The following is a 19,710-nucleotide window of genomic DNA, read 5'->3' on the forward strand; positions in this document are numbered from 1 at the left end:
TGCTGAACAAAGAGACCTTGGAGTGCAGATTCATAGCTCCTTGAAAGTAGAGTCACAATTACATATAATAGTGAAGAAGGCGTTTGGTATGCTTTCCTTTATTGGTCAGAGTACTGAGTACAGGAGTTGGGATGTCATGTTGCGGCTATACAGGACATTGGTTAGGCCACTTTTGGATGCAATTCTGTTCTCCTTCCTATTGGAAGAATGTTGTGAAACTTGAAAGGGTTCAGAAAATATTTACATGGATGTTGCCAGGGTTGGAGGATTTGAGCTATCAGAAGAGGTTGAATGGGCTGGGGCTGTTTTCCCCGGAGCATTGGAGGCTGAGGGATGACCTTTTAGAGGTTTACAAAATCATGAGGAGCATGGATAGGATAAATAGACAAAGTCTTTTCCCTAGGGTGGGGACGTCCAGAACTAGAGGGCATAGGTTTAGGGTGAGAGTGGAAAGATATAAAAGAGACTTAAGGGGCAACCTTTCACACAGAGGGTGGTGTGTGTATGGAATGAACTGCCAGAGGAAGTGATGGAGGCTAGTACAATTACAACATTTAAAAGGCATCTCGATGAGTGTATGAATAGGAAGGGTTTGGATGGATATGGGCCAGGTGCTGGCAAGTGGGACCAGATTGGGTTGGGATATCTGGTTAGCATGGATGAGTTGGACCGAAGGGTCTGTTTCTGTGCTGTACATCCCTATGACTCTATATGCTGAGCGCTGGCTGTTATTTCTGATGAGATTAAGAGTGTCTGCCCGGTCTGCTTCCAGAAATAAGAGGTGTTAGTTCTTTTTTCTTTTAAGTTAGTAAATGTTCGTAAAAATACTAGACCTGTATGCTTTAAGTAAATTAGAAATTGTACAATTGGAATCAACAGGAACATCAAATGTTTATAGCAAGATAAGAAAGCAAATATGAAAAGCAAAGAACTCTGAGAAAAACTGCCAGCTAACATGAGTAAAAAGAATGGTGTTAGAAGAATTTTCTAGCTTAATGCTAGCTCAGATACTGGTGTGTTTGTAATGTTTGTACATAATAGCTAGTTATTGATGAAGGGCTTTTGCCCGAAATGTCAATTTTCCTGTTCCTCGGATGCTGCCTGACCTGCTATGTTTTTCCAGCACCACTCTAATCTAGACTCTGGTTTCCAGCATCCACAGTCCTTGTTTTTACCTAGTTATCGTAACACATCTAGTCAATTCTTCAATAAAATGATAGCATTTCTAGTTTTTGTTACAAGGGCTAAACAGAAAGTGTTGAGGAGTCGGGTAAAATACCCTGCTGGAGGTAAAAGCCCACATCAAATAGGATCGTTTCAATCAGCTGGCTGCCTACACTGAGCTTGGAGTCAGAGAATCATCGTGATCTGTAGCACAGAAATAGATCCTTCAGTCCAACTCGTCCACACTGACCAGGTATCCCAAATTAATCTAATCCCATTTGCCAGCATTTGGCCCATATCCCTCTGAACCCTTCCTATTCACATACCCATCCAGATGCTTTTTAAATGTTATCATTGTACAAGCCTCCACACCTCCTCTGGCAGCTCATTCAATGCATGCACTACTCTCTGTGAGAAAACATTGCCCCTTAGATCCCTTTTAAATCTTTGCCCTCTCACCTTAAACCTATGCCCTCTAATTTTGGACTCCCCTAACTGGGGAAAAGACCTTGGCTATTCACCCTACCCTTCCTCATGATTTTACAAACCTCTATAAGATCACCCCTCAGCCTCCAATGCTCCAGGGAAAAGGCCCCAGTCTATTCAGTCGTTCCCTATAGCTCAAATCCTCCAACCCTGACAACATCCTTGTAACTTTTTCTGAACCCTTTCAAGTTTCACAGGAGTTACTCACAGCTTGAGAAACAAAAAAAGGCTTTTCTTCTGTTTTTTCTGTACTGAGGTTTCATTATTGCTGTTTCGACTCATGGCCTTGAAAATTGCAAGTGATTTCTTCTTTGTTCTGCTTTTGTTAAAGAAAAAATGTACCCCAGCTGTATACCGTACAATGATATTATTGTTATTTAAATGGAACACAAATGAGGACATATGAACTCGATTTACTTGAAGATTTCCAATTTGTTTAATAATAACTAAAGTGATAAATATGTAATAATCTTCACACAGGTACTACAGTACAAGTGTTACAAAGAAGAGGTTGTGGCCTGTGGTCATGTGATGACATCTGGGAGCTTGTCTTATTTGCAAGTTGGGTTTCTTAAAGGGACATCATTCCAAACAGATAGACACAACACAGTTTTTTTTATTGGCAGAAGGGGAAGCCAGTATCGGATCTTCCTGCGGGCTCATATACATGTAAATATAGCCTTGTACAAGTAAGATTGGAGCCTTTGGTTTATTTCTTGGATAGTGTCAAACTGCAATATATGCTTGTTTTCTTCATATGCTATTGAACAGAACTGAATTGTATTTGTGACTAAATGTGTAAAGACTTTTAATGAATGAAGTACATTTTTGAAATTAAAAAAAAGTAAAACTTGCAAATGATAATTACTGGTCTGGCTTGTTTTTGCTCCCTCTCCCAGTACGTCTAGTGGTTCATTTTCAAGTTCGATTCCAGCCTCGGGCGACTGTCTGTGTGGAGTTTGTACATTCTCCCCGTGTCTGCGTGCGTTTCCCCCGGGTGCTCTGGTTTCCTCCCACAATCCAAAGATGGTGGGCGGCATGGCGGCACAGTGGTTAGCACTGCTGCCTCGCAGCGCCAGAGACCCGGGTTCAATTCCCTACTCAGGCGACTGATTGTGTGGAGTTTGCACATTCTCCCCGTGTCTGCGTGGGTTTCCTCCGGGTGCTCCGGTTTCCTCCCACAGTCCAAAGATGTGCAGGTCAGGTGAATTGGCCATGCTAAATTGCCCATAGTATTAGGTAAGGGGTACATGTAGGGGTATGGGTGGGTTGCGCTTCGGCGGGGCGGTGTGGACTTGTTGGGCCGAAGGGCCTGTTTCCACACTGTAATCTAATCTAATGTGCAGTTCAGGTGAACTGGCATTGCTAAATTTCCCCATAGTGTATGGGGCATTAGTTAGAGGGAAAAGGGGTTTGAGTGGGTTACTCTTTGGAGGGTCGGTGTGGACTTGTTGGGCCGAAGGGCCTGTTACCACACTGTAGGGAATCTAATCTAATCAATTTAGGGTGGCATGGTGGCTCAGTGGTAGGCACTACTGCCTCATAGCACTAGGGTCTCAGGTTCGATTCTAGCCTTGGGCAACTGGGAGTTTCCTCCCACAGTCCAAAGGTGTGCAGGTCAGGTGAGTTGGTCATGCTAAATTGCATTAGTCAGAGGGAAGTGGGTCTGGTTGAGTTTCTCAACAGGGTCGGTGTGGACTGGTTGGGCTGAAAGGCCTGTTTTCCTATTGTTTTATCTCTGGGAGGCAATGAACATCATCAATAGCAGGCGAAAATATGGACTTGGAAACTGAAACAGATCAGGATGATCTTATTGAACAGCAGAGCAGACTCAATGCCTACTTCTTCTAAAATTGCCTTGCAGCTTGTAAACAGAAATTGTAATCTTTGTTAAAAAAAATTATTTGGGGCGACAATAGAAATCGTGGGAAGAGCAAGAAATACTTCAATGGCTGGCAGATGAGCAATTCACTGAAAGAACCCCTTTAAGAATTCAGTAGGATTGGGAGGAGCTAACCGTTGTGAGCATGGTGCAGTATTTATAGTGGAGGCGATTGAGTTTAAAGCGGAGTTTTAAATTATTCAAGTCTGTAGTTCCGGTCTGCCTTCTGACGACAAGTTGCTGCAGCTTAACGGAAGAGAGTTACTGCCCGTTCTCCCACAGTCACTAACATGCGGGATTACGACGAAATCACCGCTTTTCTCGGAGAATGGGGACCCTTTCAGAAAATTATCTTCTTCCTTTTGAGCATCAGTGTCTTTCCCAATGGTTTCTGCGGAATGTCCATAGTTTTTGTCGGGGATATTCCTGAACACCGCTGTTTAATTCCCGGGAACCTCAACCTCAGTGAAGCGTGGATGAACCGCACGATCCCTCTGGAACAAGACAAGGACAAACTCCAGTACAGCAAGTGTAGACGGTACCGGTTGGATGTGATCAAGAACCTCTCGGAGATATTCCCTGACCCGGATTCCGTCAATATTTCTGAGGTGGGACAGGAGCCCTGTTTGGATGGATGGGTGTACAGTAAGGAGCAGTACATCTCCACCATCGTCAGCGAGGTAAGCGGCTGGAGCAACCACAGTGTTAGACAGGGAGGAGTTTGTTGTGCTCAGAGCAGCGGGAGTTAAGGACAATTTAAGGAAACTGAGACACTTGTGTCTCAAATGGCAGACGCATCTCGATCAAAAATCGTGACCCGATAACTGCAATTCTTTATGTTATGTAATTAAGGGCCAGATTTAAACGTTTAGCTCCTGGTTTTGTATTTGATTTGAATTTTAAATCGTTTCTTTTTTTATGGATTCAGCTCGCTCCTCCGGTTTTTTTTTAGGTTTAATTCTATTAACGTTTTTCAGGCATCACGTCAACAGGCAGCTCACGTTTGTCTCAAATTTAGCAAAGGGCATGCCTGAGTAACGATTCTGGCTGAACGAGCAGATGCTGGGAGCAATGACGGTGGCGAATGAGCTGCACAGGGGGACGCGGCTGGGGAACTCATGGCATCAGCGGATTTTCGAAAGGTTTCTTCAAATGCCCGAATCCAAACAAAAAACACATGGGTGGCAGGATTGGAAAAAGAATGTTGAGGCAACATGTTTTATTGATATCGGCGTGGTATTTTCCCAGATGATCTTTTCGGTAACATTTTGTATTTGCCATCTCTATCAGTATCCGATACTAGGGAAGAGTTGTTTGGAGGTAATTTATCGTCATCAATTCTCTTTCTGTGTTTGCTTTGTCTTTGGCCCACCTAGTGATTAGTCCTCGAGGATACTTCACGATACAATATCTATTGTTCTTCGATAACAAGATCTATCGCGCGATAGCAATAAGTACAACTTCACTTTCACAGGCAGAATGACTAGGAAGGTGGGAAGCTGGTACGGTACTGTGAAATCTGCAGTAACCTCCTCGGGTGAAACATTGCTTGGGGCCTGAACAGTGTTGGCTATGGTGAGATTTAAAGCAAAAGGGGGCCTGGTGAGGGATGCCAGAACAAACTCCTTGCATCTCTTGCGAATCTGCTAGATGGCAGAGACAAATTTCTCAGTAAGCCATAGTGAGTTGCTGATTGAAGGGCATTACAGCTTGTTAAATAACTGATTCATTAATATTTAGCATCCTACCTCAGCAAATATGTCCCAATAAGCTCGATATCAAGAAGCCTTGACGTAGAAGTCAGATTGGGTACCCGGTGACTTTGACTCACCATTGGCTGTGAATAGTCTCCATGTTGCTCGGGGTGTGACCCATAATGGCCAGCCAGAACCAGCCCTCATTAATGGGTATTGGCATCCTACATTTGCCAACTTGTCATGATCCTCATGGCATCTGTTCAACACATTGGCAAGTTACTTGGGAAGTATAATGCTGCACTGCAGTGTTCATTGGCCTTGAATATTGAAAGACTGCTGCATGGTCATTTTTTTACCCAGGGACTGGCACACAGATTGGACCAGGCTGAGCCATAGGGGTGCTCACTTGCTGTCTTCGAACTCACTCGCTTTGTGCCTACCTGCATGCTCACAGCATCCATGCCTGTTGCCATGCTGGTGCTTCAGCCAGAGCTAAAGGATATTGGTGGCACTGCAATGAGGTGCTTTTCTCTGCAGCCAAACAGGCTCACTGTCAGTAAGAATCTGTCTGGGATTCAGCATGGCATGCTAAGATTTCATCTAACATCTACAGCATGTGCCAACTGCCTGCATACCAAACTCTCTGCATATTTATGCAAATAACTGACCATGTTGGGTGTGGGTGGGAGCTAGTCCATATTTCAGTCAAAAGGGAGGAGGTAAGGAGTGCTTTCAGTAATCCAGATACCATCAGCTGCATGCACAGTCCACACACAGTCCTGGAGCAATTGACACAATTAGTTGTCCATTCGGTTCAGGTATAGAAAGGAGATATGCCCAACTACAGTCCAGGGAATAGTCAATGGTCAGTCCTGTAGGTCCACTGCAGGCCAATTGGGGAATATCACATTATCCATCACTGACCAACAAAGAGAGCAGCAGGGATCTGATCAGTCACGCCTGGAGGCTATTCTCTGAAGTCGATTGGAGTACTATGGGGAATACAGTCCTTGGGTGGGATCTGTACACTGTAAAGATTTTTATTTTTCTGACTTTTGATTTGTGGACGAAAATGGGAAAGGAATGCTTTTAAATTCAAGGACCGTGAAAGGCATTGCTGCGCTTTCTAAAAGGGAGGGACTGAATTTCATTGAAATAATGTTCACCCTGCTGCCTTGTTCAAGCAGTGAGCGAGGAAGTCAGTTATCTTCTCCCATCATTTGCTTTAAAATGTTGCTTTTAACTGACAAGTCGACAACTTGATAACTTGTGAATCAGTCACTCTGCCTCATGCAAAAAAGTGGAAATTACCAGGAGAGAAGAATAGATTGAAGAATAACCAATTCTGACATGCTCAAGGATCATCTCAGTGAGCCCTGTGGACACAGTCATGGAACTGCCTTCTGTTTTTTCACTTCTCCACCATGGCTTATTGTCGGTATTTGTATGAATGGGGAGATGGCTTTAGAAGAGAGTTAGAATTTCACAGGGAGAGTTATACACCAACAGTTCATATATTCTAGCTGCAGCTAAACAACCATGTCTTACTGAGAGATGATGTTCACTCGAAGTTTCCAAGAGATTCTGAAATCACTAGTGCTTCAGTAAATTAAAATCAAGCTCGGAGTTTGACATGACCTGAAAATTATCATCCAATAAGGCATTCTTCAGATTTGGAATGAGACAGTGATTCTTGACAAGTAGACTGTTGGGTAAAGATCATAGACCAGCCTGTTCTCACAGTGATTAGCAAACATGTTCTGACTGATTTCACAAAACAGCAACCAGTATCCAAAAATTGACTGATTTGTTTCTTTAGTCCAGTGATAAAGAAATGTCTTCACTTAAATAAAAACTACTCATAGGACTTGCACGTCACTGGCAAGGCCACTGGCAACAGCATTCCTTCCTCTATTGACCTGAGAAGATGGTGGTCTAAGCAATATTTTAAACAGCAGCTGGTCTAAGCAATATTTTGTTGGAGACAAAAATACCGTCGATGCTGATATCAAAATACTGTAAACACCCTGCCCCTGTTATCCACTTTACCTGCAGCTCCCCTTACAACTTCCTTAGTCCTGAAGAAGAGTAACACCCGAACCTTCTACACCTCCTGCTGCTATTTGGCTTGCTGTGTTCTTCCAAACACCTGTCAATCTGAGCAACACAGTTGAATAGCTGCTGAGGCATTGTCAGAATGCAGATGACAATGGTCTGGAGTTACACAGAGCAAACTGATTGAGGCCAACAGCATTCCTTCCCTAATAAATATGACTAATGCAGATGGGCTTTTTAAAATACTAGCAGTTTCACAATCCATTTTAACGATACTAGCTTTACATCTCCTTTCCAAATTTTTCAAAAACCTTTGTTGAAATGTTCAAACTTCATTTTAGGATTTGAATTCCGTTTTTCTTTTGCAATAATAGTCTAGAATGTTGAATTAATAGCCCAATCACACAAACACTGTATGACTAGACAGTGGGACAAATATTTGCCTGCCCACTATCAGTGTTATGGAGGTTGCCATTGCCCAGAAAGGAAACTGTACTCGCAATATGAACACATTAGCTAAAGAGCCGGTCAAAGTCTAGCAATCGTGCAGGCGTGTAACTCACTCCTAACTCCTCAAAGCCTGTGTATCGACAAGGAGCAAGTCAGGAGTGTAATGGAATACTTCCCTGGATGAATGAAGTTTCAATAATATTCAAGAAGCTTAACACCATCTAGGCAAAGCAGCCCACTTGATTGGCACCACATTCACAAGGACCCACTCAGTCCACTGCTGATGTTCAGTAGCAGCAGCATGTACTATCTACAAGATGCACTGCGTAAATTCACTAATGCTGCTTACACAGCACATTCTAAACCACAACCATTATCAATGAGAATGGCAAGGACAGCAAATATATGGGAACAACACCACCACCTGAAAGTTTCCCCTCAAAACCACTCACCATCCTAACGTGGAAGTCTTTCCTTCCGTGTTGCTGCGTCAAAACCTTGAAACTCCCTCACTAATAGCTTTTTGTGACTGCCTACATTAAATTGATTGCAGCGGTTCAAGAAGGCAGCTCAGCACCATCTTCTCAAGGACACTTAGGAATGGATAATACTGGCCCAGCCTAAAAAGCTCACATCCCGTGATGATTGTGGTTTTTTTAAAAAATAATGTTTCAATGATATATTCAGTGAATGATGTACCGGGTTTTCAAATTTAAATTTGACAACATGTTCTTTCTATTTCTCTTAAATATTTTCCATTTAATAGGCTACACTGCAGAATTGAAGCCCATTAAATAAATGTGGCATGGATATAAATTGGCTAAAGGACAAGAAGAAAAGAACAATTATATTCGTGAACAGCCATTATTTGGCCTGGATGAAGATATATAGTGGATTTATCTAGGGATCAGTGAAAGAACAATCGCTTTCATGATTCATAATAATGTCATGGATGTGGATATGAAGAGTATAATTTCAATGTTTACAAATGATACAGTTAGGGTATGTAGTAAACAATGTGGCAGATGATGTTTGCGAGAAAAGGTGTTTGAATGGGTAGACATGAGGCAGATGAAATTGATGTAGAGAAATGCAAAGTGATACATTCTTTAGAATTATAAAAGGCAATACAAGTCAAACAGGAATGGTATCATGGTGATTATGTTACTGGAATAGTAACCCATAGGACTAGACTAGCATTTCAATTTGATTAATTGTTAATATTTGTAATTAAAAACGTAGCGCAGAAATGAGAATCACGAAGCTGTTGGATTGCAGGAGAACACTGGATTGCTGGAAAAAAACCCATCAGCTTCTCTGATGTTGTTTTAGCAAAACAAATCTACCATGCTTCCCTGATTTGGCTGGTGCAGATCTAAGCTCTCAGCAATGCTAAAATGCAACGTAGTTGATTCTTAAATGCCTCTGAAATGTCATAGTTGAAAAATGTGTTGCTGGAAAAGCACAGTAAGTCAGGCAGCATTCAAGGAGCAGGAGAGTCGACATATCGTGCATAAGCCCTTCATCAGTAATGTAGGGGGTGGGCTAAGGGTGCTGAGAGAGAAACAGGAGGGTAGTGGGGTGGTGGGGGGAAGGTTGCTGGGAAGGCAATAGGTAGATGCAGGAGGGGGTGATAATGATAGGTCAGAGGGGAGGGTGGAGCAGATAGGTGGGAAGGAAAATGGACAGGGAGGACATTTCAAGAGTGCATTGTCAAGTTGGAGGGTTGGATCTGGGATGAGGTGGGCGGAGGGGTGACTAGGAAACCAGTGAAGTCAATTTTGATGCTGTGTGGTCCCAAGGCGGAAGATGAGGTATTCTTCCTCCAGTCGTCGGATGGCTTAGATATGACAATGGAGGATGCCCAGGACTTGCATGTCCTTGACGGAGTGGGATGGGGAGTTGAAATGGTTGGCCACAGGGCAGTGGGGTTGTTGGGTGCGTGTGTCCTGGAGATGTTCCCTAAAATATTCTACAAGTTGATGTCCTGTCTTCCCGATGTAGAGGAGACCACATCGAGAGCTACGGACACAATAGATGAGGTGTTTGGATGTGCAGGAAAATCTCTGCTGGGTGTGAAAAGATCCACTGGGGCCTTGGATGGAGGTGAGGGGGTAGGTGTGGGCGCAGGGTTTACACCTCTTGCAGGAAGGTGCTGGGAGTGGAGGGTGGGTTGGCGTGGGGTGTGGACCTAACGAGCAAGTCACAGAGGGAATGGTCTCTGCAAACGCAGAAAGGGGTGGGGAGGAAATTATATCTTATAGTCCCGGAACCCTGCACCGCCTGGTTCTACCTCTTACTCAAAATCCACAAACCCGATTGTCCCAGTCAACCTATCACCTCCGCCTGCTCCTGCTGCACCAAAATGATCTCGTCATGTCTTGACACCATCATGTCCCCCTTGGTCCAAGAAATCCCCACATACATTCAGGACCCCACCCACGCCCTCCACCACCACCATGACTTTCATTTCCCAGCCCCCAATGCCTCATCTTCACCATGGACATCCAGTCCCTGTACACGTCCATCTGCCATGATAAAGGTCACCAAGCCCTCTGTTTCTTCCTTTACCTACTAACCCAACCAGTACCCCTCCATCGACATATTCATCTGACTGGGGAAACTGGTCCTCACCTTCAACAATTTCTCCTTTGAATTTTCCCACTTCCTTCAGACCAAGGGGATAGCCATGGGCACATGCATGGCCCTAGCTATGCCTGTCTCATTGTAGGATACATGGAACAGTCCATCTTCCGCAATTACGCCGGCACCATCCCCCACCTTTCCTCTGCTACATTGATGACTGTATTGGTGCCACCTCATGCTCCCACTAGAAGATTGAACAGTTCATCAGCTTCACTAACACCTTCCACCCTGACCTTAAGTTCACCTGGACCATCTTGGACACCTCCCTCTCCTTGCTGGACATCTCCGTCTCCATCTCTGGCAACTAACTTAACACGGACATCTATTTCAAACCCACCCCCTCTTATGGCTGCCTGGACTACATGTCCTCTCAACCGTCCCCACCCCTGGTAAAAATGTGATCCCTTACTCCCAATTCCTCCGCCTCCACTGTATCTGCTCCCAAGGAGAGCAATTTCGGTTCCAGGACATCCCAGATGGCCTCCTCTTTCCAGGACTTCAACTTTCCCTCTCACATGATCAACAATGCCCTCTAGTGCATTTCCTGCACACCACCCTTCCAATCACAACAAGGCTAGAACCCCCTAATCCTCACCTCCACCCCACTAATCTCCAGATACAGCACATTATCCTCTGGAATTTCCACCACCTACAATCAGACACCACCAGCAGAGATGTAGTTCCCTCCCCACCTCTATCTTCATTCCACAGAAACCATTCCCTCCGTGACTCCCTCGTTAGGTCCACACTCCCCACCAATCCACCCTTCACTCCTGGCACTTTCCCATTCCACTGCCAGAGGTGTAAAACCTGGGCCCACACCTCCATCCAAGGCCCCAAAGGATCTTTTCAGATCCAGCAGAATCTTCCTGCACATCCAACATCCAAACAACTTATCTACTGTGTCCATTGCTCTCAATATGGTCTCCTCCATGTCAGGGAGACAGGACGCCAACTCATGGAACACTTCAGAGAACATCTCTGGGACACGTGCATCAAACAACCGCACTGCCCTGTGGCCGACCACTTCGACTCCTCCTCCTACTATGCCAAGGACATGCATGTCCTGGGCCTCCTCTCCGCCAAATCCTAGCCACGCAACACCTGGAGGAAGAATGCCTCACCTTCCGCCTTCAGACCCTTCAACCACATAGCATCGTCATAAATTTTTGCTAGTTTCCTAAAATCCCCTAACCCCACCTCATCCCAAATCCAACCCTCCAACTTAGCCTCACCATCTTGAACTACCTACCTATCCATCTTCCTTCCCACCTATCTGCTCCACCCTCCCCTTTGACCTATCACTATCACACCCACCTGCACATACCTATTGCCTTCCCAGCTACCTTCCCCCCATCCCCACTCCCAAACACACTCTCCTGTTTATCACTCAGCCCCCGTTCCCCCTCCAACCCCCCCATATTCCTGATGAAGAGCTTATGCCCGAAACGTTGACTCTCCTGCTTCTCGGGTGCTGCCTGACCTGCGGTGCTTTTCCAGCGCCACACTTTTTAACTCTGATCTCCAGCATCTGCAGTCCTCACTTTCTCCTAGCATCATGAATGCCCTGGCCTACATGTCATTTCACCATTGCAGGATCAAAATCCGGAAGATGCATCCCTTCAATCACTTTGTGCTCTTACAAATGTTACGACATGGAGTAAACCCTCCTGCTTAATTTAAACCAGCAACACAGAAAAAAGTTATCCCATGCCATAATCTGTCAAAACCCGAGAGGCCAAGAACTATTTAATGTAAAAATTAACAACTTTATTTCTTAAAGTATAACAGAGAATAATTAACTAGTCGAAATGGTGTCCTTCCTCATCCATATGTAAGGACAACGCATCCATCCTAGGACAAGCCAAACGAAGACATGCACAAGAATTCTGAGAGGCATGGCATTCCAACCCGAACTCTATCAACAAACACATCAAATTAGACCCCATCTACCACCCCCTGAGAAAAGGAAGAGGAAGTGACTTCACCACAGGAAATGACATCACCAACCCAAAGAAACATAAACATATAAATAGAAAGCAGGAATTTTCAGCAGTGCTTCGCCTGAGGCCCACTAAAGATATTACCTAGTAAGGTGACGAAATGTCTGGAAATGAACCTTCAAGCTTAGTGAGCAAACTTACATCCAAAACCTCTTATCACAAAACCAGGCAGCTTTTGGTTCTTCTCCGTATTCCTGTCTTTTTTTCCTTCTTCTTGGGGATTCTGCTTCATAGATTACTGATTGATAAAGGTACCTTTAAGAGAGCTATTTTTTGGACAGCCTTTACATGTTGGTGGCTTGGCAGTTCTCTTCCCAACTCTTTAATTTTCCCCGGTCTTATATCCCCAAATCATCGGATTGTGTTATTGGCTTTTAAGATTGTCAATATACTTCAAACTTGATTGGAGGTTGGTATTTTAGGGTATAATTTAAATTGATTGGTTGAATTTGAATTTGTTTTTGTCTCCAGGCAACCAGCTAATCGAGTTGTTCGACCAAATGTTACATTATTTTTTTTTTCGAACACTTGGCGCTGTCAGGTAGTTCTATGAGCTAATAACTTTCATAAAGGTACAATACACCCACATCTTCGTAACACAACACATGGACTAAAGGCTGCTCACTTCAGGACACTTGGGAATGGGCAATAAATGCTGGTCTCAGAAACGATGCATAGCTAAAACAGAATAAGCAGTGTACATTTAAGGAGGGGTGTGGAGAGGGCATAAATAGAGACAGTTAAGAGTATATATGCAGAAATCATTTGAAGTTGGCAGGAGAGACTGAGAAATCAACTGATTTGCAAATGGGATCTCAGGTTTCATTAATGGAAATATAAAATGTAAAACTAAGGGTCCATGATGAATCTTTATTAAAAAACTGGGTTTGTCACACTGGAGCAAGTATAACGTATAAAATTAAGATACTGTGGATGCTGAAGGTCTAAAATAGAAATAGAAAAAGCTATAGAAACTCATCAGGCCAGCAGCATGATGAACAGAGCTAATGTTTCTAGTTTTAATGATGGATATTACACTAAGATCTGTTTGGTAACACAGAACTTAAACATTATGAATAAGTGGCACAAACTCAATAATGGAAATTGGGTGGTAACAAGAAATTAAAGAGCCCGAGACGTCTTTGAAGATTATCTTTGTCTTGAGGAATTGGCATGGCTTTTATGTCCTCTGTTTTACTAGGCTCGCACTGGAGAAACAAGAACTGAGAAAGTTAATCTTTGACACACAGATGTGATAGTTTTGATTGTTGAAACCAGTCTTAGTATATGGATGTAATGCATTTCATGTGAGCTCGCAAGAACTTACAGCCTACGCATAATCTGGTGGAGAGTTATTGAAAACTGTATCATCTGAATAGAGTACTGAATATAGTGAACTCCTGTACTGCAACTTGTATACAACATTTACTGACCTGTAACCAGGTTTTGGCATCAAACCTCAAGAAGAATGTCAATCCTACAAATCTCAACTATACCTTTTTTGATATGAGTTTTTTCTAAGTTTGTTTTTCAAACCAGGCATCATGGATCAAGACATACTCTACATATCTTAACAAGGTATACCAGTTTCTGTACACCTGCACATTTTTTTACTGATTCTTTCATACCCCATCTTCTCCAGCTCAAACATCAATTTGTCATTTAAATAGACTCTGCACTAAAATGATGGATTAATGAAAAGAAGACTTGTATTTTGTGTAAAACACAATGTTGTAGCCTTCTTTAAACTGTCCATGTTAAAACATTTTTGATTGTCAATGTTGAATCATTAATTGAAGTGATTGGCAAAGTTTCTAATGGGATTTTGACTCTAAGGTTACGGTATACTGGTATATCTGCTTGACTGGTCCAGCAGTGTTGACAATGCTGTGATTACTAAGCTGATTGATTGTACTTGTATGCCAGCACTATTGATTGCATATTTGAAAAAGGTGAAACATTGTTTACTGGAAGTTTTACATTCATAAGCTTTGTCATACCTTCCCATGTATTTAGATCCTTTTTTTTGTAGAATTCACAGGGATAGTATATTGATAATTTGTTCCTATATCAATCTTAGCCAATAACAAATAGACACCAGTTTTCTGATGACAGATAGCTTGAGCTTTTGCGAACAGTTCAGATGCTGTGTTAACATTGTCAATCATGTGGAAAACATCAATATGAAACGTGTTTACCACACAGTCTGTCTTGATGCATGTACATTTACAGATTCTGTTTTTTTGATTAGTTCAAATATACTCTCCTTGCAGGATACCAGATGGTCTTTATTGTAGTTCAAATGTACTGATTGTGTGCAGTCTGTTGAATCACTGTGTTGTCCTTTGCAACTGCGTCAACCTTTGTTCTTGTTCACTTCCTCTGCCACTGGCCTTTCTTTTCACATGCCTTGCAAAATTGATTGGAAGCTGGGCATTGCACGCAGAAGGCCACACCTTTGACATGTCTTGCTTTGGGTGTTTTTGTTCCGGGGACCTGTAAGCTATGTCATTCCGTGTCTACTTCCATCCTTCAGTAGCTTTTAAATTGGGAGTTAGTCTCGCAAATCCTCTGGAGAGCATCATTAGAGACAGATGCAGTCACAGGGGTGGATGTATTCACCAACCCAATCTTTTGTTAGATCTTTTTCCCAGCTCCCCATCTGGAAAATCACACAAATAAGCCCTTTCCTCTGCATCTGTTCACAAAATGATCCACGGATTCTATAAGTTTCTGTCTAAATTCCATGAAGCCAGGTTTAATCAATTCTGATTTGGCCTTCTAATGTGTCCAGACCATTTGGGGAATCTTTAGCCCTCTTGCTTGTTAATTCAGATTTGAAAATTCTATTAATTCTTTGTTCCTAATTGATAATAAAGCAATTAAGGTTTGTTTATCTTCATTGGGCACAACAAGTTCTAAAAGCCACAATTCTGAATGCTGCTTAACCAATTATCATTCTACTTGGAGATCTGTTGTGCTCCAATTTAAAGTAGGGAATGTTGCAGTGTAATACTTGCCTTTTATCTTCTCTTTCTTTTACACCTGAGGTCCAAAACCATGCTCCTAGATGAAGTAGCAATTTGCTACTTCATCTAGGGGCATTTTCCAGATAGCAATCTGTGGTGTAATGTAGTGATCAGCGCAAGAGCCATGGTTATTTGCAATATATTTAAATTACCTGGATGAGGAAAGACAATATTCTACAGTCAGGTTGCAGATGGCAGCTGGAATACTGTGAAGAGTTTTGGGCCCCTTATCAAAGGAAACATTATACTGGCATTGGATGTAGTCCAAAGAAGGCTCACTCAGCTGATCCCACAAATGAAGGCACTATCTTATGAGGAGAGATTGAATACTCAGTGGAATAAAAAAAAAATGAGAGGCCACCTTACTAAAGCATACAAGATTCTAGGAGGACATGACAGAGCAGTTGCGTAAAGTTTGTTTCTCCTTGAGGGAGAGTCGAGGAAGAAAGGGCATAATTTCAAAACAAGGGGTCACACATTCAAGACAAAGATGAGGAACATCTTTTCTCAGAGGGTAATGAATTTTTTTTTTAGATTAGATTAGATTACAGTGTGGAAACAGGCCTTTCGGCCCAACAAGTCCACACCGACCCGCCGAAGCGAAACCCACCCATACCCCTACGTTTACCCCTTACCTAACACTACGGGCAATTTAGTATGGCCAATTCACCTGACCCTGCACATCTTTGGATGGTGGGAGGAAACCGGAGCACCCGGAGGAAACCCACGCAGACACGGGGAGAACGTGCAAACTCTTTACCAGAGAGGGCTGATGAGGGTGGGTTATTGAGTATATTCAGGGCTAAGATAGATTGACATTTAACCAGTAAGGGAGTCATGAGGTATGGGGGAAAAGGCAGGAAAATGCAGTGGAAGAAAATCAGAGCAGCCATTGAATGATGGAGCAGACTTGATGGACTGTACGGTCTATACCTCATGTTCATAAAGGCTACTGCACTTGCGGTCTCCTCTACAATGGAAAGGTCAAAGGCCGATTGGGCAATGTCTTTGAGGGATACCTACCCTCCATCCACAAGCATGTCTCCAATCTTTCATTCCCTTGCCATTCTAATACACCATCTCTGTCTCGTGTTCATATTTCTGGCCTCAGCCTGCTGCAGTGTTCCAGTGAAGCCCAGTGTAACTTGGAGAAACAGCACCTTGCTTAATGAGTAACCTTTTTACGCCTACCGGACTGAGTTCAACACTTCAGATCATTCACTCCTGTCATTCACTTTTTTCTTCTTGTGCCTGTATCTAGTTTTCATGCTATAACTTTCAGTCAGAGTTGATCTTTATTGTACTGTTAGCACTAGTACATTGGGCCATCATTGATTATTTTCTAAAACTATTTTCACTCCCCTTGCCTTTTATTTGATGACTCCTTTGAGCTCTAACCTTCTTCACTGCCTGAACTGCCCTTTTTGTATAATTGCCCCTTTGCCCTTTTTCAGCAGATGAAAATATAGATGATCTATGGATTAAGATTGTCTGAATATCACTGGATCTGTTAATGCATTATTATGCCAGTATTTCTTTCTATTTTGGAATGTGTGAACAAAAAAATCACTTTTCGTACTTGATATGTTGTCAAGTGTTTTATTCAGGGAAATATATTTGGGAAATTTCATGAAAGTGCAAAATTGTACATTGTCTGTGCATATAATTAGCCGGAATTTATTTTACACACCCTTAGTAATACCAAAAGTACTTCGCACAGTATTTTTTAAACATAAAAACTGTTATGTTTAATGGAACATTAAACATGTAAAATGGAAAATGTGGCAGTAATATCCCATAAATACCAATGAGATGAATAACCTTAAAATATTTCAGCAATGTTGGCATGAACACTATTCTGCTTTTCTTCAAATAGTGCATCAGAATATATTAATTTGAACTGAAAGGGTAGAAGAAATTGTATTTTGACATTTTCTACAAAATGAATTATCCCTCTCAGTACTACATTGAAATGTCAACTAGATTGTGTACTCAGATTTTTAGAGTGAGATGTGTCATAACCAAAGATGTCTACTTCTACCTCAGTAATGTCAACAAACTCCAGCCCAGCCTCAAATCATCTGCCGATGAAACTCCCATCCATGACTTTGTAACCTATCGACTTAAGTATCTTAATGCTCCCCTGACCACCCTCACCTAGTCCATAAACTCAATTCAAATCTAATACCTGCTCCCTAAAACTCAATGATCCATTATCCTTGTGCTCACTAACATTGGCACTTGTTTAGGCTAAAGCTTCATGTTTTCAAATCCCTTCATGTGATCACCTGTATCTTATTTTCATGCTATTGCTTTCAGCAATACACAAAAGTATACAAAAAGTGCATTTGGTTATGATGTTGTGTTTCCCTATCCTTGTAGCAGTCGAAGCAAACACTCAGAGACACAGTGTGGCTTTAACTTCTTCATCTTTATTCCGGGCCCTGTAGGGAGAGAACAATTATCCTAGTGCACAGAGACATGAGTTCACGGTGTTCTCTTGAACAGCAGATTCCTAAGGAATTATATAGTCATCCATAGGGAGCAGCAACCAAATAAGGCAACTATATTGATTGGGTGATCATTACAATCAGCAAGCATCAACAGTAAAGATTTACCCATCTGGCATTATTCAATGGATGTTCTTAACCTTGTTAACTGGCATTGCACAATGGATGCTTTTCACCTTCAACTGGCATTACACAATGGATGCTTTTTACCTCGTTAACCCACTCCCCTTCCTCCAGCACCTCATTGTTTACTGCAAGTTCTTATCTGGTCAACATCATGCTAGCTGAGCCTTTGTCATGCAACCCAAACTGTTTCCCTACTTGCTCATATCTTATACACCTTCTCAATGACACAGTCGGTTCTGCTATAATGTGCGTTTCTTCAACGTGAATTGGCTGTAACATGATTGAAGAATTTTAACCATCATTTGTAGAATGCAAACTTTCCTCACATGTACAGTATTGGCTATAATGGAATTCTGGTCCCATTGGTTTAAATGGTGCTGCTATTACATGGTTTTCTTATAACGCGGAATCGCATGGGAACAAGACTACCTCATTATATCAGAACAGACTGTAAATCTCTTTCACTTTGACCCCTCAAACTTCCCTGACTGTCCTCTTGATGATGCTAATCTATCCATGAATGATTGCTATACTTTAAAAATCCTTGGCCCTGTGGTCTGGAATCTCCTTGCTAAACCTCTGTATCTCTCTGGAATTTTTCCCTGTAGGACACTCGTTACAGCCTAATATTTTGACCAAGCTTTTGGTCTTTTGTCCCAATACCACTTATGCAGCATAGCTGTAATACTGGCATTCATTTAACAGTATGTCCAATTCACAAAAGGCAGGCCAAATCCACAAAATAACCACTACGTCAGTACCCTCTTGATTGTAAGCAAAGAATGGAAAGGGTCATCAACTGCTATCAAATGTTACTTACACAATAGTAACATACTCAATGATAATAACCATGAATGAATGAGTTCCTCTGTTTTATTATAAATTATTAGAGAATGTGTTTAATAATATACAATTTGCTCAGTTCAGTTTTTAATGGCATTTAAAGATATTTTTCTTCACTGACCTGTGCAGACCTGTTATACACCGCTGGCGCAAATGGGATTTGAACCTAGGTTGCCTGACTCAGAAGTACGCACACCAGTACTGCACCACAAGAGCCCTCAACTCCATCAGGACTTTTTTTTAATATCCGGAAATGCTATCACACACAAAACATAGAACATAGACCTGAGAACAGTACAGGCCCTTCGGCCCTCGATGTTGTGCTGACTTTTTATCCTACTCTAAGATCAGACTAACCTACATACCCTTCAATGTACTATCTTCCATGTGCCTATCCAAGAGTTGTTTAAATGTCTCTAATGTATCTGACACTATTGCCACTGCTGGCAGTGCATTCCACATACCCACCACTCTCTGTGTAAAGAACCTACCTTTGACATATCCCCTAAAACTTCTTCCTTAAAATTATGCCCCCTTGTGATGGCACTGGGACAAAGTCTCTGGCTATCTACTGAATCTATGCCACTCACCATCTTGTATATCTCTATCAAGTCACCTCTCATCCTCCTTCACTCCAGTGAGAAAAGCCCTAGCTCCCTCAACCTTTCTTCATAAGGCATGCCCTCCAGTCCAGGCAGCATCCTGGTAAATCTCCTCTGCACACTCTCAAATGCTTCCACATCCTTCCTATAATGGGGGAACCAGAACTGAACACAATATTCTAACCAGAGCTCTATAGAGCTGCAACGTAACCTTGTG

At 42.4% G+C, this 19,710-nt stretch overlaps 1 protein-coding gene across 1 annotated transcript in view; it reads left to right on the forward strand.

Annotated features, from left to right (window-relative positions):
- The first annotated feature begins 3,564 nt into the window (after positions 1-3,564).
- The window catches only part of LOC122556566 (solute carrier family 22 member 5-like), a 113,575-nt gene continuing 97,429 nt past the window's right edge, over positions 3,565-19,710 (forward strand). The window contains exon 1 of the mRNA XM_043703379.1: positions 3,565-4,212. Within this exon, the coding sequence (XP_043559314.1) occupies positions 3,823-4,212 (390 nt within the window). The 5' untranslated portion in view covers positions 3,565-3,822. The remainder of the gene's footprint in view (positions 4,213-19,710) is intronic.

This window comes from Chiloscyllium plagiosum, chromosome 14 (genome assembly GCF_004010195.1).
Source record: "Chiloscyllium plagiosum isolate BGI_BamShark_2017 chromosome 14, ASM401019v2, whole genome shotgun sequence".
Lineage (NCBI taxonomy): Eukaryota > Metazoa > Chordata > Chondrichthyes > Orectolobiformes > Hemiscylliidae > Chiloscyllium > Chiloscyllium plagiosum.